The sequence below is a fragment of the Gopherus evgoodei genome, chromosome 16 (genome assembly GCF_007399415.2).
Source record: "Gopherus evgoodei ecotype Sinaloan lineage chromosome 16, rGopEvg1_v1.p, whole genome shotgun sequence".
Classification (NCBI taxonomy): Eukaryota; Metazoa; Chordata; order Testudines; family Testudinidae; genus Gopherus; species Gopherus evgoodei.
This window is the reverse complement of record NC_044337.1, coordinates 21,184,523-21,204,176: the sequence shown is the minus strand read 5'-3', so window position 1 is coordinate 21,204,176 and position 19,654 is coordinate 21,184,523. Positions and strand designations below refer to the sequence as shown.

General features: G+C 37.8%; 1 protein-coding gene across 7 annotated transcripts in view; it reads right to left on the bottom strand.

Moving 5' to 3' along the window:
* The window catches only part of CNTRL (centriolin), a 60,600-nt gene that overhangs the window by 24,519 nt on the left and 16,427 nt on the right, over nucleotides 1–19,654 (bottom strand). For 6 of the 7 annotated variants that reach the window (XM_030536110.1, XM_030536112.1, XM_030536115.1 and 3 more), the window contains 12 exons: nucleotides 18,980–19,174; nucleotides 14,380–14,533; nucleotides 10,178–10,398; nucleotides 9,015–9,191; nucleotides 7,580–7,714; nucleotides 6,180–6,325; nucleotides 5,346–5,553; nucleotides 4,143–4,322; nucleotides 3,574–3,753; nucleotides 2,814–2,930; nucleotides 2,143–2,281; nucleotides 302–444 (listed from right to left, as the gene is read on the bottom strand). In XM_030536110.1, the coding sequence (XP_030391970.1) occupies nucleotides 302–444; nucleotides 2,143–2,281; nucleotides 2,814–2,930; nucleotides 3,574–3,753; nucleotides 4,143–4,322; nucleotides 5,346–5,553; nucleotides 6,180–6,325; nucleotides 7,580–7,714; nucleotides 9,015–9,191; nucleotides 10,178–10,398; nucleotides 14,380–14,533; nucleotides 18,980–19,174 (1,995 nt within the window). Of the gene's footprint in view, nucleotides 1–301; nucleotides 445–2,142; nucleotides 2,282–2,813; nucleotides 2,931–3,573; nucleotides 3,754–4,142; nucleotides 4,323–5,345; nucleotides 5,554–6,179; nucleotides 6,326–7,579; nucleotides 7,715–9,014; nucleotides 9,192–10,177; nucleotides 10,399–14,379; nucleotides 14,534–16,422; nucleotides 17,449–18,979; nucleotides 19,175–19,654 lie in introns of those variants that run through there. The other variant, XM_030536117.1, reaches the window with a different exon arrangement.

Genomic DNA, 19,654 nt, shown 5'->3' with positions numbered 1-19,654 from the left:
GTGGCCTGCATTGTGCAGGTCAGACTAGACTATCATAATGGTCCCTTCTGACCTTAAAGTCTATGACTCTCTGTGTTGAAAAGACAAAAACCCAAATTAACAAGGTTCTGAGCAGCTGTATTATGAAACATACATTTTGTACAGAATGAGGTATGAAAGTTTTAAGTTGGTATTGCAACATTTGTCTTTTTTACACCCATCAGCTTTCCCTCTAGTTCCTCCTCCAAATATTAATGAGGTTCATAATAGAATTTTTCCATATCAAATTACTTTCCACAAAATCCCATGTTAGTTTTCATACTTGTGGTGATGATGGCATATAATACCAATATCCCCTTCTTTTGAATGGATCTGCTATACCGGTGATGTAATCATTCTGGTAAGAAAGGGCATGTCTGAGTGCTGCAATTTTATCCAGTAAATTGTCTATTTCATCCTTGTTACCTGTAAAATAACAACATGGTTACATAACCTTAGAATGTACTTCAGTAAAGCTGAATGCTCTATAGTTATGGAGGTACCCACAGGTCTATATATTTAAGATAATGAAAATGCCAATTTAAAGTCTGCCACACTCCAATACATTTTATTTCTATGTTATTTCGTACCAATAACACAATATATTGAAGTTATTACCCAACACTTCAAATAAACACCAGATACAGTAATTTCATCTTTAGATGAAAGAAATGTGAGATCAGAAACACAGTAATTTAGTACTGTATATACTTGATCATAAGCCGGTTCATTTATAAGCCGACCCCTGCAAGATGGATAAGTAAAAATGGAAATTTTTTATGATCCATTCATAAGCCAACCCTATAATTCAGGGGTTGGCAAACTTTGGCTCCCAGGCCATCAGGTTAAGCCACTGGCGGGCTGAGATGGTTTATTTACCTCGAGCGCCTACAGGCATGGAGGTAAACCTAAGTAAACAAAGCATCCCGGCCCGCCAGTGGCTTACCCTGATGGGCCGGGACAGTAACTGGTGGGGAAATTTTTGTGGGGGAGAAGCTGGGGGTCAGGAGAGTAACCCCTGTGACCACTCCCTACACGACCCCACCCCTAGTCCGGGACCCCCACATTCTTCCCATCCCACCCATTCCCACCTTAGCTGGGGCAGGCCAGGGGAGGATGTCTCTGGCCTGGCCAGAACTGCTCCGGCAGGCTGGGCGGCATGGCTGCAGCCTGCCAGCCCTGGAGCTGCAGCTGCTTTGGAGTCTGCGGGGAGAGCAGCGTGGCCAAAAGTGGAGAGACTCTGGCCCTGCCTCTTCCCTTCTGGCTCTGTTGCCTCTCCTTATTCCCTCTGTTGGGGGGGAGGTGCTATGTCCCCCCCCCCCACATACCCATTCATAAACCGACCCCCTTCTCTGATGCTTCCCTTTTTTTACTAAAAAATTTTTGCTTATGAACGAGCACATATGGTACTTAAATATAGAGGGAACTTTAAGAGTTCTGAAATTACTTAAAATGCTTCTAAATTCTTTCTTTTTCATTACACTTGGTCATGAATAGACCTCTGATACCAGTTGTGAAATGTGATTTCCACACTTCTGCCGCAGCTACGAGCTAGGTTTCTGCAATAACTGCTGAATGTGTAACCCAGTTAATGTGGCTTGGCCAATAAAGTTGGGCACCAGTATTCCTAGACTGTTTTTTAGGTCTGCCACTTATGTGCTGTGAGACCTTGGTCAAGGTTGCAGAGGTTAAGTAACATTTCCTCATCTGTGGGTGTGATGATAATATGCACCTATATCACAGGAAGGGTGTGTGGTTTAATCCAAGATCCTTCATCCTGGATGAAAGAAGCTACATAACAGCATTATATGCAAAATAAGCACATTATGGAAGTGCAAACTTACTACATCCTGCTCACTTCACTTCCATACACCCATACCCTTCTCTTCACTCGCTCCTCCCCCACCCCCCAAAGTTAAAAACAAATCAAAAAAACCCTGACCAGGAGGAACAAAGTGTGCATCTTAGAAACCCACTTTCAGAAGCCTCACAGAATAGACTGAGTTTTGAATACATCCCCAGGTATATGAAGTGAGCAGGTGGTGAGAAACATGGGGTAGAAACTTATTTCCTTTAAGCCTGTGCTGGAATGCAAGGTACAGAGACAAAAAAATAAAGTATTACCTGCCCTGCCATTGTCTAATAAGCTTTTCAGTCGGTCAATTTCTGCTTTCTGACGTTTCAGAATCTGGTTTAATTTATCAATCTCAAACTTCTGAAAACTTGATGCAACAGCTCCAGCATCAGGTTTTTCCATTTCATACTGAAACCATTTTTAAAAAAAAAAGTTTAAAATCAAAACTTGGTCTAATTTATAAAGCCCATTCTAGAAACACATCTCATTAAATAAAAAATCACAAATTCAGCATGTGAATTAATTGGCTGTAAGAATGATTTCCCCTTCTCCTCCCAAATGATTGTGATTATGCAATTACCTACATAAAGACATTGTAATGAATGATAGTCCAGCGGATTCTCTCTTATGTCTAACAGAAATGAGTATGCGGAAAAGTCCAGCACTAAGTTTAAAAAAAAAACCAAAACCCTAAAAATCTAAAATTGTAATTAGGAAGTCAGTAATTTAAAAAGTTATCATATAATCAAAGAACTGGAAGGGACCTCGAGAGGTCATCTAGTCCAGTCCCCTGCAGACGTGGCAGGACTAATTAATTATGTTAGGCTGTTTCAGATATTCATTTAACCATGCGCCTATGTTCAAATTGATCTCTGCATATTTCACTCTTACCCATTTAGCATTCATATCTTGATGTACAGCAAAAACTACTACAATTTACCTGTCCTTCTTTTTCTTTTAAAAGTCTCTGCAACAATTCTATTTCTGCTTCTGCTTGGGCAAGATCCTCAGCTGCACGAGCTGCTTGCATACAGAACTTCTCTGCTTCCTGAAATTCCTACAACAATAAACAGAGCAAACCTTTAATTTTAAAAGCTTATTTTACAGAGCTGCTGATGCCTCATACAGCATTGAGAAGAGCATAGTAACAAACAATCATGCTGGTCTGTTTTCTTTTTCTTTTTTCACCTTTTTCTTCATTCCTATTATCTACATGAAAAACCAGATTCTGTTTCTTTTTTAACATGTTAGATAAATACCCACACTTATAAATATGGAGACAAGGTTCCTGACCTGAATAACTTGAAGTCTTAAGAATGTACTTACATTGTATCTATTCCTGTTAATTTATCATGACCTTATGTCACAATATTACTGCAATCTGCTTTTCATTTGTTAAATGGCTATTATTCAAATCATTGTAAAAATTATGTATTCATAAGCTTTCAGAATGTAATGAGACAAATTATCCAACCTGGAAATTACCTACACTACCTTCCCAGGCTACATCAACTATTTATATATTTTACAATAAATAAGACTTGCCCTCAGACTGAGACCTTATGTGCCAAGTTTCAGTCCAGTGTGAGGATTTGTGGTTGAGCCTTAAACTCCACATGATAAAGGCACCACCAAGAACCCTCCAATTATAACAGCATTAGTAAACATTATAAAAATGTATTATTTATATGTTGAATTACCTCGGCTCGCTCTTGGTTAATTTTGAGAACAGTTCCATGGAGAGATTTTAGCTGATCTTTGGCAATGGAGAGCTCTGTGGTTGCCAGTTTATCCGAAGTGGCTATTACTCTTCTTAATTCCTTCAATTCTTTATCTAGGCCAAGAATTTGCTTTTGTGCTCGGGCATCGTCTAAGTTTTTCTGAAATAGAGGAAATATACATTGTTAGAGTTTTTATCCTGTACTGTTTTTACATTGTTAATATTTTATAGCTTTCTTCTGGTGTCTCTACAGGACATTTTACCTTACAGCCTATAGGAGTCACTATGCCCCATTTTGTATAGTGCTATCTCATATTATTTTTCATTTAAAAGTACTTTTGAGATGCTTTGCAATTTTTTTTAAATTTAAAGCAGAATCAAACTAACATCACTGGTAACAATCAACATCTACACTTGAAGTCCCAGGTAACATACCATAAATCCTAGAAATCAAAACTGCCAAAACACTTAAAGGGTTTTTTTCTGTTTTTTTTTCCCCAGGCAACTGAGTTCAGTGTGTGTGCTTCTTCTTGCTTATCTACCTCCCACCTTATTCTCTAAATCTTCCAGCTGAGTAAGAATTTTCTCCTTCTCCTCATCAGCTTCTTGAAGTTGTTGATCTGCAAGACCCTGTATTTCTTCCATACTCTTTATTTTTGCATGCAAGTGCTGGATTTCATTCTCTAGCTGATGAACTCTAGTCTCATTCTTCCTCTTCTCAGATTTTATCTGCAGTTTAAATAAAATTACAATGAACAACATGAAAGAAGCCTACACAATGCATGTTTTGATTCACAATTTTGCTGAAGTTTAAAAATACCTGTTTCTCAAAACATGCAATTAGCAGAATGCTATTTATCAAAAGAGAGTGACAACTACCAAATCATGATTTCAATAGCGTAAAATTTTAAAAGAACCTAAGTGACTTTTTAAAAAATGGGACTTCAGAGCTTTTGAAATTTTTACCCATAATCTTTACTTTTTCTACCTGTATTTACTTTTCTTTGTTCCCATATATTCTGTAGTCTGAACACTGGATAGGCATATAATCAAGTACAGCTGTTGCATGCACACACCAGAAAACGGCTATCCCTATTAATTTTTGGAAGCATGAGAAAATTCTTCTGAGACATTTATGCATAAATGAAAACCTTCTGCAAGCTCTGTGCAATAAAGGATCTCAGAGAGTACACTGGGGCACACAGCATATCAGTGCACAGATGCCTCTTTTAAGCCATTGTTTCTAGAAACAGCATCTCCATACATTTGCATCATTTTTGATGCAAAAAAAAAAAAGAGTCTGTGTAAGGCAAGTCTACTGTAAGACATGAGAACAAGTGTTCATATGCATCCATTTATCCCTACAGTCGCCAGAATCTATTTAAAGTGTGAGATCTGTCAAATTACTTCTGAAGGATTTTTTTTTTTGTTATTCGCAACTGTTTATATTATTTTCCTTTAATGGATAGTTACCACTAAAGAGAAACATGCACTGCTGCAATCAGGTGAAAACCAGAACCACACTACACAAATTAAAAAGAAAACAAACCAGCCCATCTTATCATATCTGAAATGAAATAGTAACATCTCTCTCTACATTCCAGTTGTCCCAAACCTGCTCCAGACAAAAAAATATTTCATCTATATAACCAAGAACTTTTAAAAAGTGCTTTAGTGCTATGTAGGGAGTGAAATTTGATCCTTGTGTTGCCAGTTCAATTTTCTCCATTTGTTAACTTGCAATTCTCTTACTCTTGCTTCTGCAGCTTTGTTACAGGCCTGTCTATATTTTTCTTGTGCATCTCCCAGTTTCTCTTGATGAGAAGCCATCTCTTCTTGTAACTGTCTCTGTCTAGCCCATGCCTCCTCTTTTTCTTGCTGTGAATGAGCAAGGATTTCATTAAATTGTTTCTGCAGGTCTGCAAGGCTTTTCCCTATAATATCAGTTGAATTATAGCATCTGAAAGAAAGACAATGCAATTCATAAGAAAGCAAGCAATAATTTTAGTTCTTGGTGTTAGATGCTGGGATTCTTCCAACCTAATATGCCAGTGCAAGAATTTAAGGTGGCTGATAGAACTAGGTACAGTTCAATAGTGGCCCAGCCCTATAGCTGAAACTGTATGGAGAGGTGTGTCCCTATCTCCAACTCTCCCCTTTCCACTCTGTGTGGCTAGAGGAAAAGCAGCAGGTCTTGTTTACCTACACCCCACCCAGCTGGGTCTCACTAGATCTAGCAGCAAGTGGTCCAACCGGCATACTCAACTGGTGATGCCTTTTTGATTGGTCTCATGGTTCCTGAGCCAACACAGGATATTTAAGCAGATGTGGAGCAAAGGATTGCTCTCTCACTTCCTGCTTGGTGGCAGGATACCCCACCTACTATATTTAAGAGTACTGATACAGGGTGTGTAACTATGAGGATGGAATGCAGGACATGGCAACAAGGTTATTTATGGGCCAGTGTCAGAGCTGTACTCCTCCACAAACGTGGAGAAAGAGTGCTTATCTTGTTACTCCTACATACTTTAGATCTGTGCATACCAACTCATATAATGACATTACTAATGAGTTTATTTTACCCACCTAATTTCTCCAATTCCTGTCTCCAGTTTTCTCTTGAGCTCACTTACACGAGCTGTGACTTCTTCAGGATGAATTGTGTTGTCAGCTGCATGGTTTAGCTGATTTTGAAGATTTTTAAGCTGTTGTTTCAAAAAGTTATTGTCTCCCTGTAAAACCAAATTTAAGGGGTCAAATTCCAGTACACCTCTACCCCAATATAATGCTGTCCTCAGGACAAAAAATTTTACCGCGTTATAGATGAAACTGTGTTATATCAAACTTGCTTTGATCTGCTGGAGAGCTCAGCCCTGCCCCCCCTCCCCCCGAGAGCTGTTTTACCGTGTTATATCCAAATTTGTATTATATCGGGTCGTGTTATATCAGGGTAGAGGTGTACTTTAGAATCTGACAACTATTTTCCCAATATGAAACGCATCTTTCCTTGCAATTATTCCTGAATGTTGAAAATATTTTGATGCCAGTTCAAGAATGGGCTTGTTTGTATTGCATCTCCTTCTTAGCAGTCTAATGAAGTAATAAATATATCTTTGTAGAAGTTAAGCCTATCGCCATAAAGGAGCTGATAACAAAAGCAAACTATAGAATTCCCACTTCATTCAAGGACTTAACAGTGAGAAACTTCTCAGAAAAAACAAACCGCCACCAATTTCATCCATTAGAATTGTACAAAGATAACACACAAAGCAAAATTACTCAGTTAAGCCAATGTAACTAATTTTCAGCAAGAATCAGGAGCAGTCTTTACTTTACAAAACTAGACCTTTCCTTTTGTGTCCCTGTTGTCTGTCTGAGGCTCTGAGTTGGAGAGCAGAGACTTCTTTTTGCACCTGTGGTGCTGCCCCTAAGGAATACTTGTTCAGACAACAGAAGGACAAATACACATATCCATATTATCCCTAAGCCAGGAAACAAAAAGTGTAAGGTAGTAAATCAACCTCCAATTTAATTTAATTTCTGATTTGACTAGAACCTACTCCAACATACTCTTGCTATTCAATTTCTCTCTTGCAGGATACTATATTTCTCTCCAAATTTAATGGGAACCAAGTGTGCTCAGCAGTTCTGAAACCTGGAATAACGAAGCCTCTTTCTCACCCACATGCACTGAGCTGGAAGGAAGGACATGTTTTACATAAACCAATAACCAATCCCTCTGGAATATCATGGAGCAGTCTTGATAGCCCAATTCAGACCTCAAAAACAGAAGGATGATGACTGCAACATGGGGCTTTTGGGTTAGGAGTATTAACATTAGGGAGAAAGGAATCAGAGATGCTACTTAAGATTCTCAAACAGATGCAGAGTACATAGAGGAGGAAAATCCATATTATTTTTCCTTTAGGGGAAAAAAAAGAACATTCCAGGTGAATTCTGAGACAAAAAATGAATAAGTATTTAACCTGCAATTGTTTGAGTTGGGAGAGTAGCTTATTGTTTTCCTGTTCCTTCTCTTCTGATATTTGTGCTTTGGTAAGAGCATTTTCTAATGCCTGCCTTTCTTTTTCAAGTTCAGCTTGCAGGGCTGCATGTTCCATCTATAATAACAAAGTTTTCAGATTTAAAAACCAGAACAATTGTACTTTTCAAAACAACAAAATTAACTCAATTATAAAAGGTGCTAAACTAGAGCTGGACCAAAATCCCCTTGTTGACAGGGGTGGCTCCAGGCCCCAGCACGCCAAGCGCGTGCTTGGGGCAGCAAGCCGCGGGGGGCCCTCTGCCGGCGGCGTGAGGGCAGCAGGCAGGCTGGTTTGCCTGCGGAGGGTCTGCTGGTCCCGCGGCTTTGGAGGACCTCCCGCAGGCATGCTATGCTTGGGGCGGCAAAATCCCTAGAGTCGCCCCTGCTTGTTGAAACTTCTAATGAAATTAAAAAAAAAAAAAAAAAGTCAACATTTTCCAAGGGAGTTTTTCAGTTTTTAGCAAAACTGAAAAATTGTGTCTAAAAACGGGAACTGTATTTGACGACTTGTGTCCCCATTCTCTATGGGCAGGATGCCCATCTGGGGAAATTTCTGAAAAACAGTTTTCAGACAAGCCCTATGCTAAACTTCAGAAGACTGTGGTAGTGGCACTTCTTTATGTTTGGGTAACCAATATTCTTCCAACTGTATTTCTGGAAAGCCACAATTGCTAGTCTGTTTTTATTCAGAGTATATTCTCCATGGAGAGCCCAAAATTATGCTGTATCTTGCTTTCCAGATAAAGTTATAAATCATAGCAAAATGGCAACTACGACCCATACTGGTTACATTGCCTTATGAAATAATAATTGCTGCTTGAACATAAGGAACATTTCCTTACTAAACTTGAAATTACCGAATGCAAAAATAAGACCCATCATTAACAAAAGAATTATCATTCATATTTGTTTAAGTTCCTTGCTACATACATTACTTTAAACCATTAAAAGGGGATCTCTTTAAAAAAGAGATTTCTAACTATTACAAAGGAAAGTTCCATCACAGTAACAAAGAAGGAGATGGAAAAAAGTTTTCTAATTAGCATAATATACTAAAAAAAACTCTTAATGGATATCTGAAAGCAGGATTAACTGGATTTTGACATTTGTGTTATAAATAGCCAAAAATGTTTTAATCAAAAACATGGATATTAGAATTTTTATCATGAACTCAGAGGGCTTTAAAAAAAAAAAAACAGTTGATAAGAACAGCTTCCCTGGAACTTCCATTCTTCCCAGACTTCGAAGGTAAAAAAAAATTTCTAGATCTAAAAACAAAAAAAACCCTGAGTAAAGTCCACTTATGTTTTTCAAGCTAGATCATCCTTTAAAAAAAGAACTATTTTCATTTGATGTCACAGTAATTCTATTCTCACCTGACTAAGTCGTTTTAGTCTCTCCAATTCTTCCTTCTGTTGATTGGCTTCAACGTCTCTGACTTTAAGTTGAGCCTCCAGTTCAGCCTCATATGCACTGAGATCACCTTGTGCCTCTCTAAGAGATTCATTTACTTCTCGTTGCTCTTGGAGTGCACATTCAAGCTCTGCAATTTCCTGAAATTGCACATTCAACTTAGAAATACACACATTATTTATGATTCTGTTCATATTTCTAGTTAATTTCTTGATGCTGGCAAATGCAGCATATTCAACTGTCAGGATTTACTGGAGCACATTGCCTGGCTATCTCCTGGCTTCCCGGGATTAACAATTATTACCACATCTAGAAGAGCAGAGTAAGGGTACCATTCATGATCACTATAGTCAGGGACAGTTAGAACTAGTTGTAGTTGACATTCAACTATAACTGTAGATAAAAATAAATATAAATAGTCTAGGGTGCTGTTGTGCAAAGCACTGTACAACCCCCCCCCCACAATAATACAAATAAGAGAACTTCCAGGTTACAACCACAGACATTTGTTTCTCTTAAGTCTAATTTTACTCCAAGCAGGACAATAAAATTGATTTTTAACAACTAGATGACATACCCATCAGCTTAGTGGTAACTATTTGGTGTGGAAAACCTGAGTATAGGAATTATCAGTTAGTTCAGGTTCTGGGCTGAGGAAGCTCAGCTGTGGTGGTCACTTATCTCTGGCTTTGAGAATGATGGTTCAGCACTTATTATTCCAAGAGCAATTCCTGTGGGGTGGTTTCACTGACTAGCCACATAGACGCGCCATACTGATGTTGGAGCAACTTGTGCTAGTGTAAGTGCAAATCAGACTTTTGCTCCTCGGACCAAAGGCTAAGTCTGGATTCTGGGAGAGTTCCACCATAAGAAAAATATACAATATATACAAAATATACCTTGACTTTCCCTTAGAATAATCTCCATTTGCTGTATGCGATTTGTGTTTTAAATATTATAGGCCAAATTCCGTTCTCAGTTACAGTTTTAACTCCCACTGAAATTACCATATAAGAGAGCAGAATTTGTCCCAGGGAAATTTTTATTTTGCAGTTCAGAATTCAGTTTCTACTTTTATTCCCCAGGGATATGGCTTTGGGAAGACACAGGTATTCCTAAATCTTACTTTTCTCAAGTTTTCGGCATCCATGGCAACTATTTCCAGCTGACTTCTTTCCTCCTCCAGTTCAGTCAATCTTTGCAGCAAAGCCTCCTTATCCTTCTGCAACTCCTTACATTCATCACTGGCCTGCTTGGCCTGACCTTTAATACTCTCAAGGTATTCCTGTAACCCAATGATAATACCTTCTAAATCCCTCTTCAGTGCTTCATTTGCTGCTATTTGACCTGCACAAAGATACAAAATGAAATTAGAGTATGCAAGAGAACTCTTTATTTCAAATAAAGGAATATAAGATGAACAAAATAGAGATTCCTAATCCTTCAGTGCCGTTTCTGAATACTGTTACTCTTCTGAATACAAGACATAAAAATGTCACAAGGGAGGTGTTCAATCACAAATTGTCAAGTTTTGAAGATCAGAACATTGTTAATTTAGCTGAATCTAAGTTTTTTTCACTTCTTTTTTTTTTGAGAGAAAACTAGTTTAAAAAAATTAATCACCCATACTTTAGTGTTAGATTTTTGGTACAACTCAAGTCATTACTACTTAGTGGCTCAATTGTACTTACTACGTGAACCAACTTGTGTATGTTACCTAGTTTAGAGTAACTTCTCATGTACTTGAAATATCTAATTCTAGAGAAACAACAATTAGGGTTTCAAAAAATCTCTTCTCTAAAATGTGTCCTGATGTGACATTATACTAGGTTAATATGCAGCCATTTAAGACACATTTCTGTTCTATATTGTTCCCTCTTTGATCTCCTTCAACTCTGTCCACTAAATATTTTCCTGATTTGGAACAACAGCTTAAAATATTAAGTGTGCACAGGGCCGGTGCAAGGATGTTTCGCGCCCTAGGCGAAACTTCTACCTTGTGCCACCTCCCGCACCCCTACCCTGAGGCACTCTCCCCCCACAGCAGCTCCCCTGTGGCAGCTACCCCCCTCCGCCCTGAGGCACCCCCTCTGCCCCAGCTCACCCCTGCTCTGCGCACAAGCACCCCATTGCTGCTTCACTTCTCCCGCCTCCCAGGCTTGCGGCGCCAATCAGCTTAGGCGCCGCAAGCCTGGGAGGTGGGAGAAGTGATGCAGCCACAGCGTGCTCGGAGGAGGTGGGGCAGGGGTAAGCTGGGGTGGGGAGTTCCCCTGCGTGCCGCCCCGCCCCTCTTACTTGATGCAGGCGGCCCTCCCTGCACTCCCCTGCCCCAGCTCCCTCTGCCTAAATGCCAGCGGCGACTGGGACAGCCGAAGATCTGCCAAAGAAAATGCCACTCCCCAAATGCCAGCACCCGAGGCAACTGCCTAGGTCGCCTAAATGGTTGCACTGGCCCTGAGTGTGCATTTTCTAGTTTACTGGAACAAGGATTAAACTATTTAATTTTATTATTTTAATTTATAAAGACAAAATGGAAAGGTCATTTTTATATTCACTGAGTCTAAATCTTTCTGCAAAATTAGTACCATGATATCATGTTAGTATATGTTTCCTTTTGTTCACACTGTCTAAAAGCCAAATCCTGCCCCCCAGTTATTTGAGGCTTCTGTTCATAATATTAACTGCATTTTAACTGTCCAATACATAAGTAAAAGTAAACACTATTTCATATAATATTTCTCACCCCTACTGTAACTCTCATTTTTTCTCTTATTAGAGCTAGATTTTCCCTTTTTCTTTTAGGGAAGAAAAACATCCCTCCTGAATTAATTACTACTGCTGTTCAATAGTGGCCAAAAAGGAATTCTGAGAGATCTTTAGGATGCAATATTCTCCAGGGACAAAGGACGTTGCCTTCGAGATATTATGCCTGTACATGGCTATACAACTTCACCTTTCAATTCACTTAAACAGTAATGATGATTATAAGATTTATTAAGCATTTGAAAATATTTAATCTTTGAGCTAGGAATGTGCTTTCACATAACAGTGATTTATAGTATCTTGTCCATAGTAATACCAATGAATGGGATTTCTTAAATCTGTTTTCAAAACTGAAGTGATCAAATCAATTAATATGATGGTCTTTCCATGCAGATGGTGATATAAGAGGACCCCTTAACAGTCAGCAGAGACTATAGCTTTTCTATCATGTAATAGTTTTCTAAAAGTTCTGACTCTGACAACAGTTTCAATCAACATATAGTAACCGTAACTAGAAGACTTCATAATACCACTTGGACTATCAAGATGTCACATTAATATAAGGAGAAGAGAAATCATGCCATTTTTATGGCTGAAGGCCACTAATTTATGGCATATCCATGATGCTGTCAAGTGATGAAATACACTCAGCTTGTTAAGCAAGAGATCTGAATCTTCCACACAACAGGGAAGAGTGTTGCTGCTGGCTCTCCCCATCAAGATTGTGTATGTAACACCTCCTTATCAACGCAATATTTCTTTGCCAATGAAAGCCTTAGTGGGAAATACATAATGTTTTGGTGACCTTTATTTTCCAGCTCTTTTCCTCTAAGGTGGACTCATTTGAGAATTATCGCATTTTTTCCTTTCAATCTTTTCCTATTAGGGCTGTCAATTAATCACAGTTAACTCATGTGATTAATTTTTTAAATCATTTAATTTTTTTGAGTTAATCGCGATTAATCGCACTGTTAAACAATAGAATACCAATCGAAATGTATTAAATATTTTTGATTTTCTATATTTTCAAATATTTCTATTACAACACAGAATACAAAGTGTACAGTACTCACTTTATATTAGTTTTTATTACAAATATTTGCACTATAAAAACAACAAGAGTATTTTTCAATTCACCTCCTACAAGTACTGTAGTGCAATCTCTATTGTGAAAGTGTAACTTACAAATGTAGGTTTTTGTTTGTTACGTAACTGAACTCAAACAGAACAATGTAAAACTTTACAGTTTACAAGTCCACTCAGTCCTACTTCTTGTTCAGCCAAACACTAAGACGAACAAGGTTGTTCATATTTACGGGAGATACTGCTGCCTGCTTCTTTACAATGTCACCTGAAAGTGAGAACAGGCATTTTGCATGGCACTTTTGTAGCCAGCACTGAAGGTATTTACGTGCCAGATATGGTAAACATTCGTATGTTCTTTCACGCTTCAGCCACCATTCAGGAGGACGTTCTTCCATGCTGGTGATGCTTGTTAAAAAAACAGTGCATTAATTAAACTTGTGACTGAATTTCTTGGGGGAGAATTGTATGTCTTCTGTTCTATTTTACCTGCATTCTGCCATATATTTCAGGTTATAGCAGTCTTGGATGATGACCCAGCACATTTGATTTACAAACACTGTCACTGCAGATTTGACAAAACACAAAGAAGGTACCAATGTGAGATTTCTAAAAATAGCTATAGCACTCGACCCAAGGTTTAAGAATCTAAAGTGCCTTCCAAAATCTGAGAGGGACGAGATGTGGAGCATGCTTTCAGAAGTCTTAAAAGAGCAACATTTTGATGCGGAAACTACTGAACCTGAACCACCAAAACAGAAAATCATCCTTTTGCTGGTGGCATCTGACTCAGATTAAAATGAACATGCATCGGTCTGCTTTGCTTTGGATCATTATCGAGCAGAACCAGTCATCAGCATGGATGCATGTCCTCTGGAATGGTGACTGAAGCATGAAAGGACATAGGAATCTTTAGCGCATCTTGCACATAAATATCTTGCGATGCTAGTTACAACAGTGCCATACGAACGCCTGTTCTCACTTTCAGGTGAAGTTGTAAACAAGAAGCAGGCAGCATTATCGCCTGAAAATATAACCAAACTTGTTTGTCTGAGCGATTGGCTGAAGTAGGACCGAGTGGACTTGTAGGTTCTAAAGTTTTACATAGTTTTATTTTTGAACGCAGTTATTTTTTGTACAGAATTCTACATTTGTTAAGTTCAGCTTTCATGATAAAGAGATTGCACTACAATACTTATATTAGGTGAATTGAAATATACTATTTTTTACAGTGCAACTATTTGTAATAAAACAATATAAAGTGAGCACTGTACACTTTGTATTCTGTTGTAATTGAAATCAATATTTGAAAATGTAGAAAACATCCACAAATATTTAAATAAATGGTATTCTATTAACAGTGTGATTAATTTTTTTAATCGATTGACAGCCCTATTTTCTACATCTCTTGTATCTCAATTATGTTCGAATACAGATTTAATGTTCCTAAGGAAGCAAACAAACAAAACCAGTGCTCTTTACCATCTGTAAGCTGCTGCTCCAGATCCTTAATTTCCTCAGTTTCCCTAGCAATCCTAGAAAGCATCTCATCCAGGCGACTTTCAAGCTGTTTGTAATGTTTGTTCATCATGTCAAGCTGCTGTTCTTTACTTGCTTTCTGAACTGTCATGTGAGCCTGTGGATTACAGATAAATGGATACGTTTTGCATATTTATTAATATGAATTAAAAAAAATATATTAAAACTAAATAAGTTATCTGGCTCATTGCTCCTGAAGTGTCCCATTACTACTGGAAATGAGCTGCACCAACAATTTGTACCTTCCATAGAGTATTATTTCCTGTTTATTGCACCAAAAGGCACAGTCTTTGGACCCTCATCTCAGACACAAGAAGTCTCTATAGCAAACAGAGTTATTAAAAAAAAAAAAAAAACAAATGCAAAACACTACATTCCTGCCCAGAGTAAGAAGGTCATATGTATCCCTTACAGCTCCAAGAACTGCCATTTTCCCAACTAACTCTCACAACTTCATTACCCCTCTCAGCCAAGAAATTACAAACAAGACCCCCTTCAAAACCCATGAACACTGCTCTTTAGTAATTGAGGAACACAAGGCATTCATTCATTCTCTATTTCCCCTAGGGCTGAGCGGCTATCTCCACAGCCCTAGCAGTCTATGGCCTGGGAAGAAATTAGCTAACAAACCAAGATATTCTACATGACAGTACAGAAAACAACTAGCAAGCCAGCTAAGCTTCACACAGTCTAATAATTTTGGCTTCACCTCTGATTAGCCTTTTTTTTTTTTTTTAAAGAGATAAGGTGAGGGAGGTAATATCTTTTATTAGACAAACTTCTGTTAATTAAAAGAGACAAGCTTTCAAGCTCCCTCGAGGTCTTAATATTTTTTCTAAATCTACATGATATGTTCACTTAAGCTGTGATGGCCCAATATCAACTAAAACCAGACAGAAATCTCTCTCTAACTTGAGCTGTGTAAATTATCTGCAGAGCTGAATGCAGTCAGAGTTACAACAGGATACTTTAGTGTAGTTCAGGGGTCGGCAACCGTTCAGAAGTGGGGTGCCGAGTCTTCATTTATTCACTCTCATTTAAGGTTTCGCGTGCCAGAAATACATTTTAATGTTTTTAGAAGGTCTCTTTTTATAAGTCTATAATATAGGATTAAACTATTGTCGTATGTAAAGTAAATAAGATTTTTTAAAAATGTTTAAGAAGCTTCATTTAAAATTAAATTAAAATGCAGATCCTTCCGGATTGCTTGCCAGGACCCAGGCAATGTGAGTGCCACTGAAAATCAGCTCGTGTGCCGTCTTTGGCACACGTGCCATAGGTTGCCTACCCCTGGTGTAGTTGTTCAAATACTGGCCTCTGTTCAAATAGTAAGTTTATATCTGACAGTCTGATTTACCAACATGGGGCAAATCCTGAGGAATACTCAGCACCTGCAGTCTCCACTGACTTCAAATCACACTTCTTAGCAGCATAGTGGCAAACAAAACCAAATAAAAGACCATAAAAATAGAACTACACTGTTTATTGGTACTGAAACATTTACAAACACAATTCATACATAGTTTTTGTTTTATTATTAAAACAATTTCTCTTATACCACTGCCCCAAACATACACATTTCACTTTTATCTAGCTATTATATGAAAGTCTTAAAACTCTGCTAACATTTCAAAATAATTTTTTGAAAGTTATTTTACTGCAAGACATTTTAATTTATAATTAAAGCAATATAAGATTTAACTCATATCTGCTTTACTTTTAAACAAAATTGCAGTCTGTAAGGAAGACATCATACTCAATATATTTTTTAAAGTATGCAAATAAAAACATGACAATACCCAGTATTCATATTACTGTAAATAAACAAACATTGTCACCTATTTAAAAAAAATCCAGTCTAACTTAATTTCTAACTTCCAAAGTATAGTTCTAATTAATAAGATTAAGTACAGCTGCTGTTGCTGAATGATTATTTTGCTATAACTGTTGAATGTCACAAGAGGATTGTTAAAAATAAACACTTACAGCTTTGTCTTTTCTTCCTTTGAAGTCATGTGCAAAAAGCTCCACCCCTAATTTAGAATCCATTTTAATGATGAACTGAAATCTAAATGATGGAAAGCAGCAGCTTAAAATGAAACATGGTTTCTCTTCTGTCTTCTCTTTCCTCCAAACTTCTCTATTTGACGATTACACTCTGGTAAGAATGTGGTTTGAAACCATGGGAAGCTGCAAAGGCTGAGAGCTTTTGACATGACAAAGTAAAGTAACATGCCCTCCAATCTCTACTTGTCTCCACAAGCTGTATTCTGCCCTGTTTGCTTTAAATCACAACACAGGAAGCTGTGTATGTAGCCAATCGACTACAGCGTTAGTAACAGTCAGTTTACTCCCCAAGAGGCTGGGCTTGTCCTCTTGAGAAAGCAGTTTCTCCCTTAAAACACACAGACTGTTACAAGCCTCCTACTTTATTTTCTTAACAGCAGATTTGAAAGTCTGGGTCTCAGATGAAAGCGGAGGCCAGGCATAGGAATACTTTTTTGTGTGTATTCATATAAGTAGACAATAGATATGGAATGCACATCTGAAAAGCTTTTATTTTATAATAGCTTTGATTTTAGGACACATTTAAAAAAAACTCACTATAGTTTAATTTAAACTTGCAGTACATAATATTCACTGAAATTATACACCACAGGTATGTTAAAAGATAAACTTTTAAATACTGCATGTATAGATAAAAAACAGGCCCTTCCACATAGATTCCTTGGAATGTCAGTGTTTGCATTCTAGGCATTCATGAATGGACATTTCTTCTACAACAATGCAGATACCTATGCTCTCCTTGCTGAAGGACGGACGCTAAAGAACACTAATCTTGCACAGACATGGTCCATGCAGGGGTATAGGAAATGAAAAGGCAATTGTGCATTAACCTTTCTGTTGCACAATATTCCTATTGCACAGCCACCACCAGCACTGCTGTAGGAAAGCAGAAGTAGGCATAAATAAGGGCAGAGAGAAAAAAGTCAGGACACTTCGGTTTCTATTTTTCTTTTTTCCCCTCTCCAGCCAACTGTAGCAAACGACATTTGTCAGTTGTACTACCACTGCAAATGGGGGAAAGGTCCTGATTCTGCCTTTCTGGAACAGCATTAAAGGAGCCATACATAGACAGGTCTAAAATCTGTCCCATAGACTGTAAGGGTCTGATCCAGTGCTCACAGAAGTCAATGGTTGTTTTTTCTGACCACTGTAATGAAGGAATAGTTTAAAAATATTCAGGCCTAAAGTTCTCCAAATATTTCAGAATTATAATCTAATACAAGTGTGCGAGTTAGTTGTATTTTTTTGGGGGGGTCTGTCTCCCTCCCATTATCACAAAACCCTTAATGACACCTGACCATTGTGGTAACATGTTGAAAATACTTTCATTTAAGGGAAGGTATTGGGGGGAGAGAAATATAGTCCTCCATAAGACCAATCAGACAAACCTCACTTTTGTCAAAATTAGAGCTTTTAACAGAAGCCAGGTTCCAGCTTTGTTACCCAGTCCTGCAAGATGTTCCACAAAGGCAGACCCCACCATGCCAATGTGCAAACCTCATTGCAGGGTCCGGGCCTTAACTATGGAGATGCAACAGTTACCTCATTTTTAACATAGATTAGTTCAGTGGCTTAATCACTAGGATCCTGATCCTGCAAAGAGATGCACGCAGGTAGACCCTGTACCTACTTGGAACCCCATTGCCTTCAAGGGTCTCCCTGAATACATCTGGGGCCTTAGGATCTCCAGATACAATGTAGCACAGTAATTCTCAAACTTTTGTACTGATGATGCTTTTCACAAAGCAAACCTCTGAGTGAGACACCTCCTCCCTTATAAATAAAAACACATTTTTATATATTTAATATTATAAATGCTGGATGCAAAGCGGGGTTTGGGTGGAGGCTGACAGCTTGTGACCCCCCCCATGTAATAACCTCGCAACCCTGAGGGGTCCTGACTCCCAGTTTGGGAACCCCTGATGTAGCACATAGTAAAAATGAACACAATTCCATAACTTCTATGACTTTTTAGTAACTTGTCTTGAATATTTAAATTTCCACAGATGGAAACAGTTACAGCTTATAACTTAATGTTTATGTCGTTTAACTCAAGAAAGTAAACATTTTTAGTTGAATAGTTAGGCCTAGATCCTCAAAAGATGCCTAGTTTCCATTAATTTCAATGGCAGTTAGATGACTAAATACCTTTCAGAATTTGGACCCTCCTTCCATAAATGTATTTGATAAAAGTGGAAACCAATTTTAAATTTTGAGGAAATTACACATCTTTAATACCAACCAACTAAAGGAAGCAATTATCTTATAAGTAGCTCACAAGCTAAAAGAACCTGTCACAAGCTAAAAATATTGCTAAAATAGTATGAAGAGCATATTATGTTTTATAAAATTAGGTGTAATGAGATTCTAGTTAAATATTTATTTATAATTCTAACTAACAAAAAGTATATCTTAATACAAAAACCTGACATAGAAAAGCTAGGTTTCCATATTTACTTTTTAGTACTTTACTTACATATCTTGGATCTTTTGGATCTACGGAATCTATAAAACTCTGCAAGTCTTCAATCTCCTTTTGCTTATTTCCTATTTCTTGCTTCTGTTTTTCCATCTGTTTTTCTAGTTTCAAAGCTTCCTCTCGTAGCTGATTTAGGAGAAATATCTTGCCACTCAGTTGCTGTTGAAGACTTTCCTTTTCTGCTTCTGAAATCTGGAGTTGAGGCATGGAAAAACAGCTAATTAAGCGTGGAAATGTATAGCTGATTCAGAATCTTTTTGAAAGATATAGTTGATAAACATGGAGTTGTTATAGTCTGCATTAACCTAAATTAAGATGCAAACTAGAAACTCCGGCTTGCTGACATCTTGTTTCTGGTTCTTTTGCTCAGATAGTAAGTGCTTACAGTACTCTCTCTCACAAGTTAGCTATGAAAATAGGAATATGTTGTTAGCTCTTTGGCAACAAACCGTTTAGAATCTCTGAATTGTGTAACCTTGGCCTAGTGAGCCAGGAAGCCCCCTGAGACCTGGTGTCTGAATATTTATTTTAAAAGCCTCATTTAAGTGTATTTTAAAAATTCCAAGGGAAAGTAAAGAAAGGGGGGAAAAAATCTCGTCTTAATCAGACTTCTTGGCAAAACTGGGAGGAGCATATTATTACAGTTTCTATGTCTACATTGCTTCAAACATT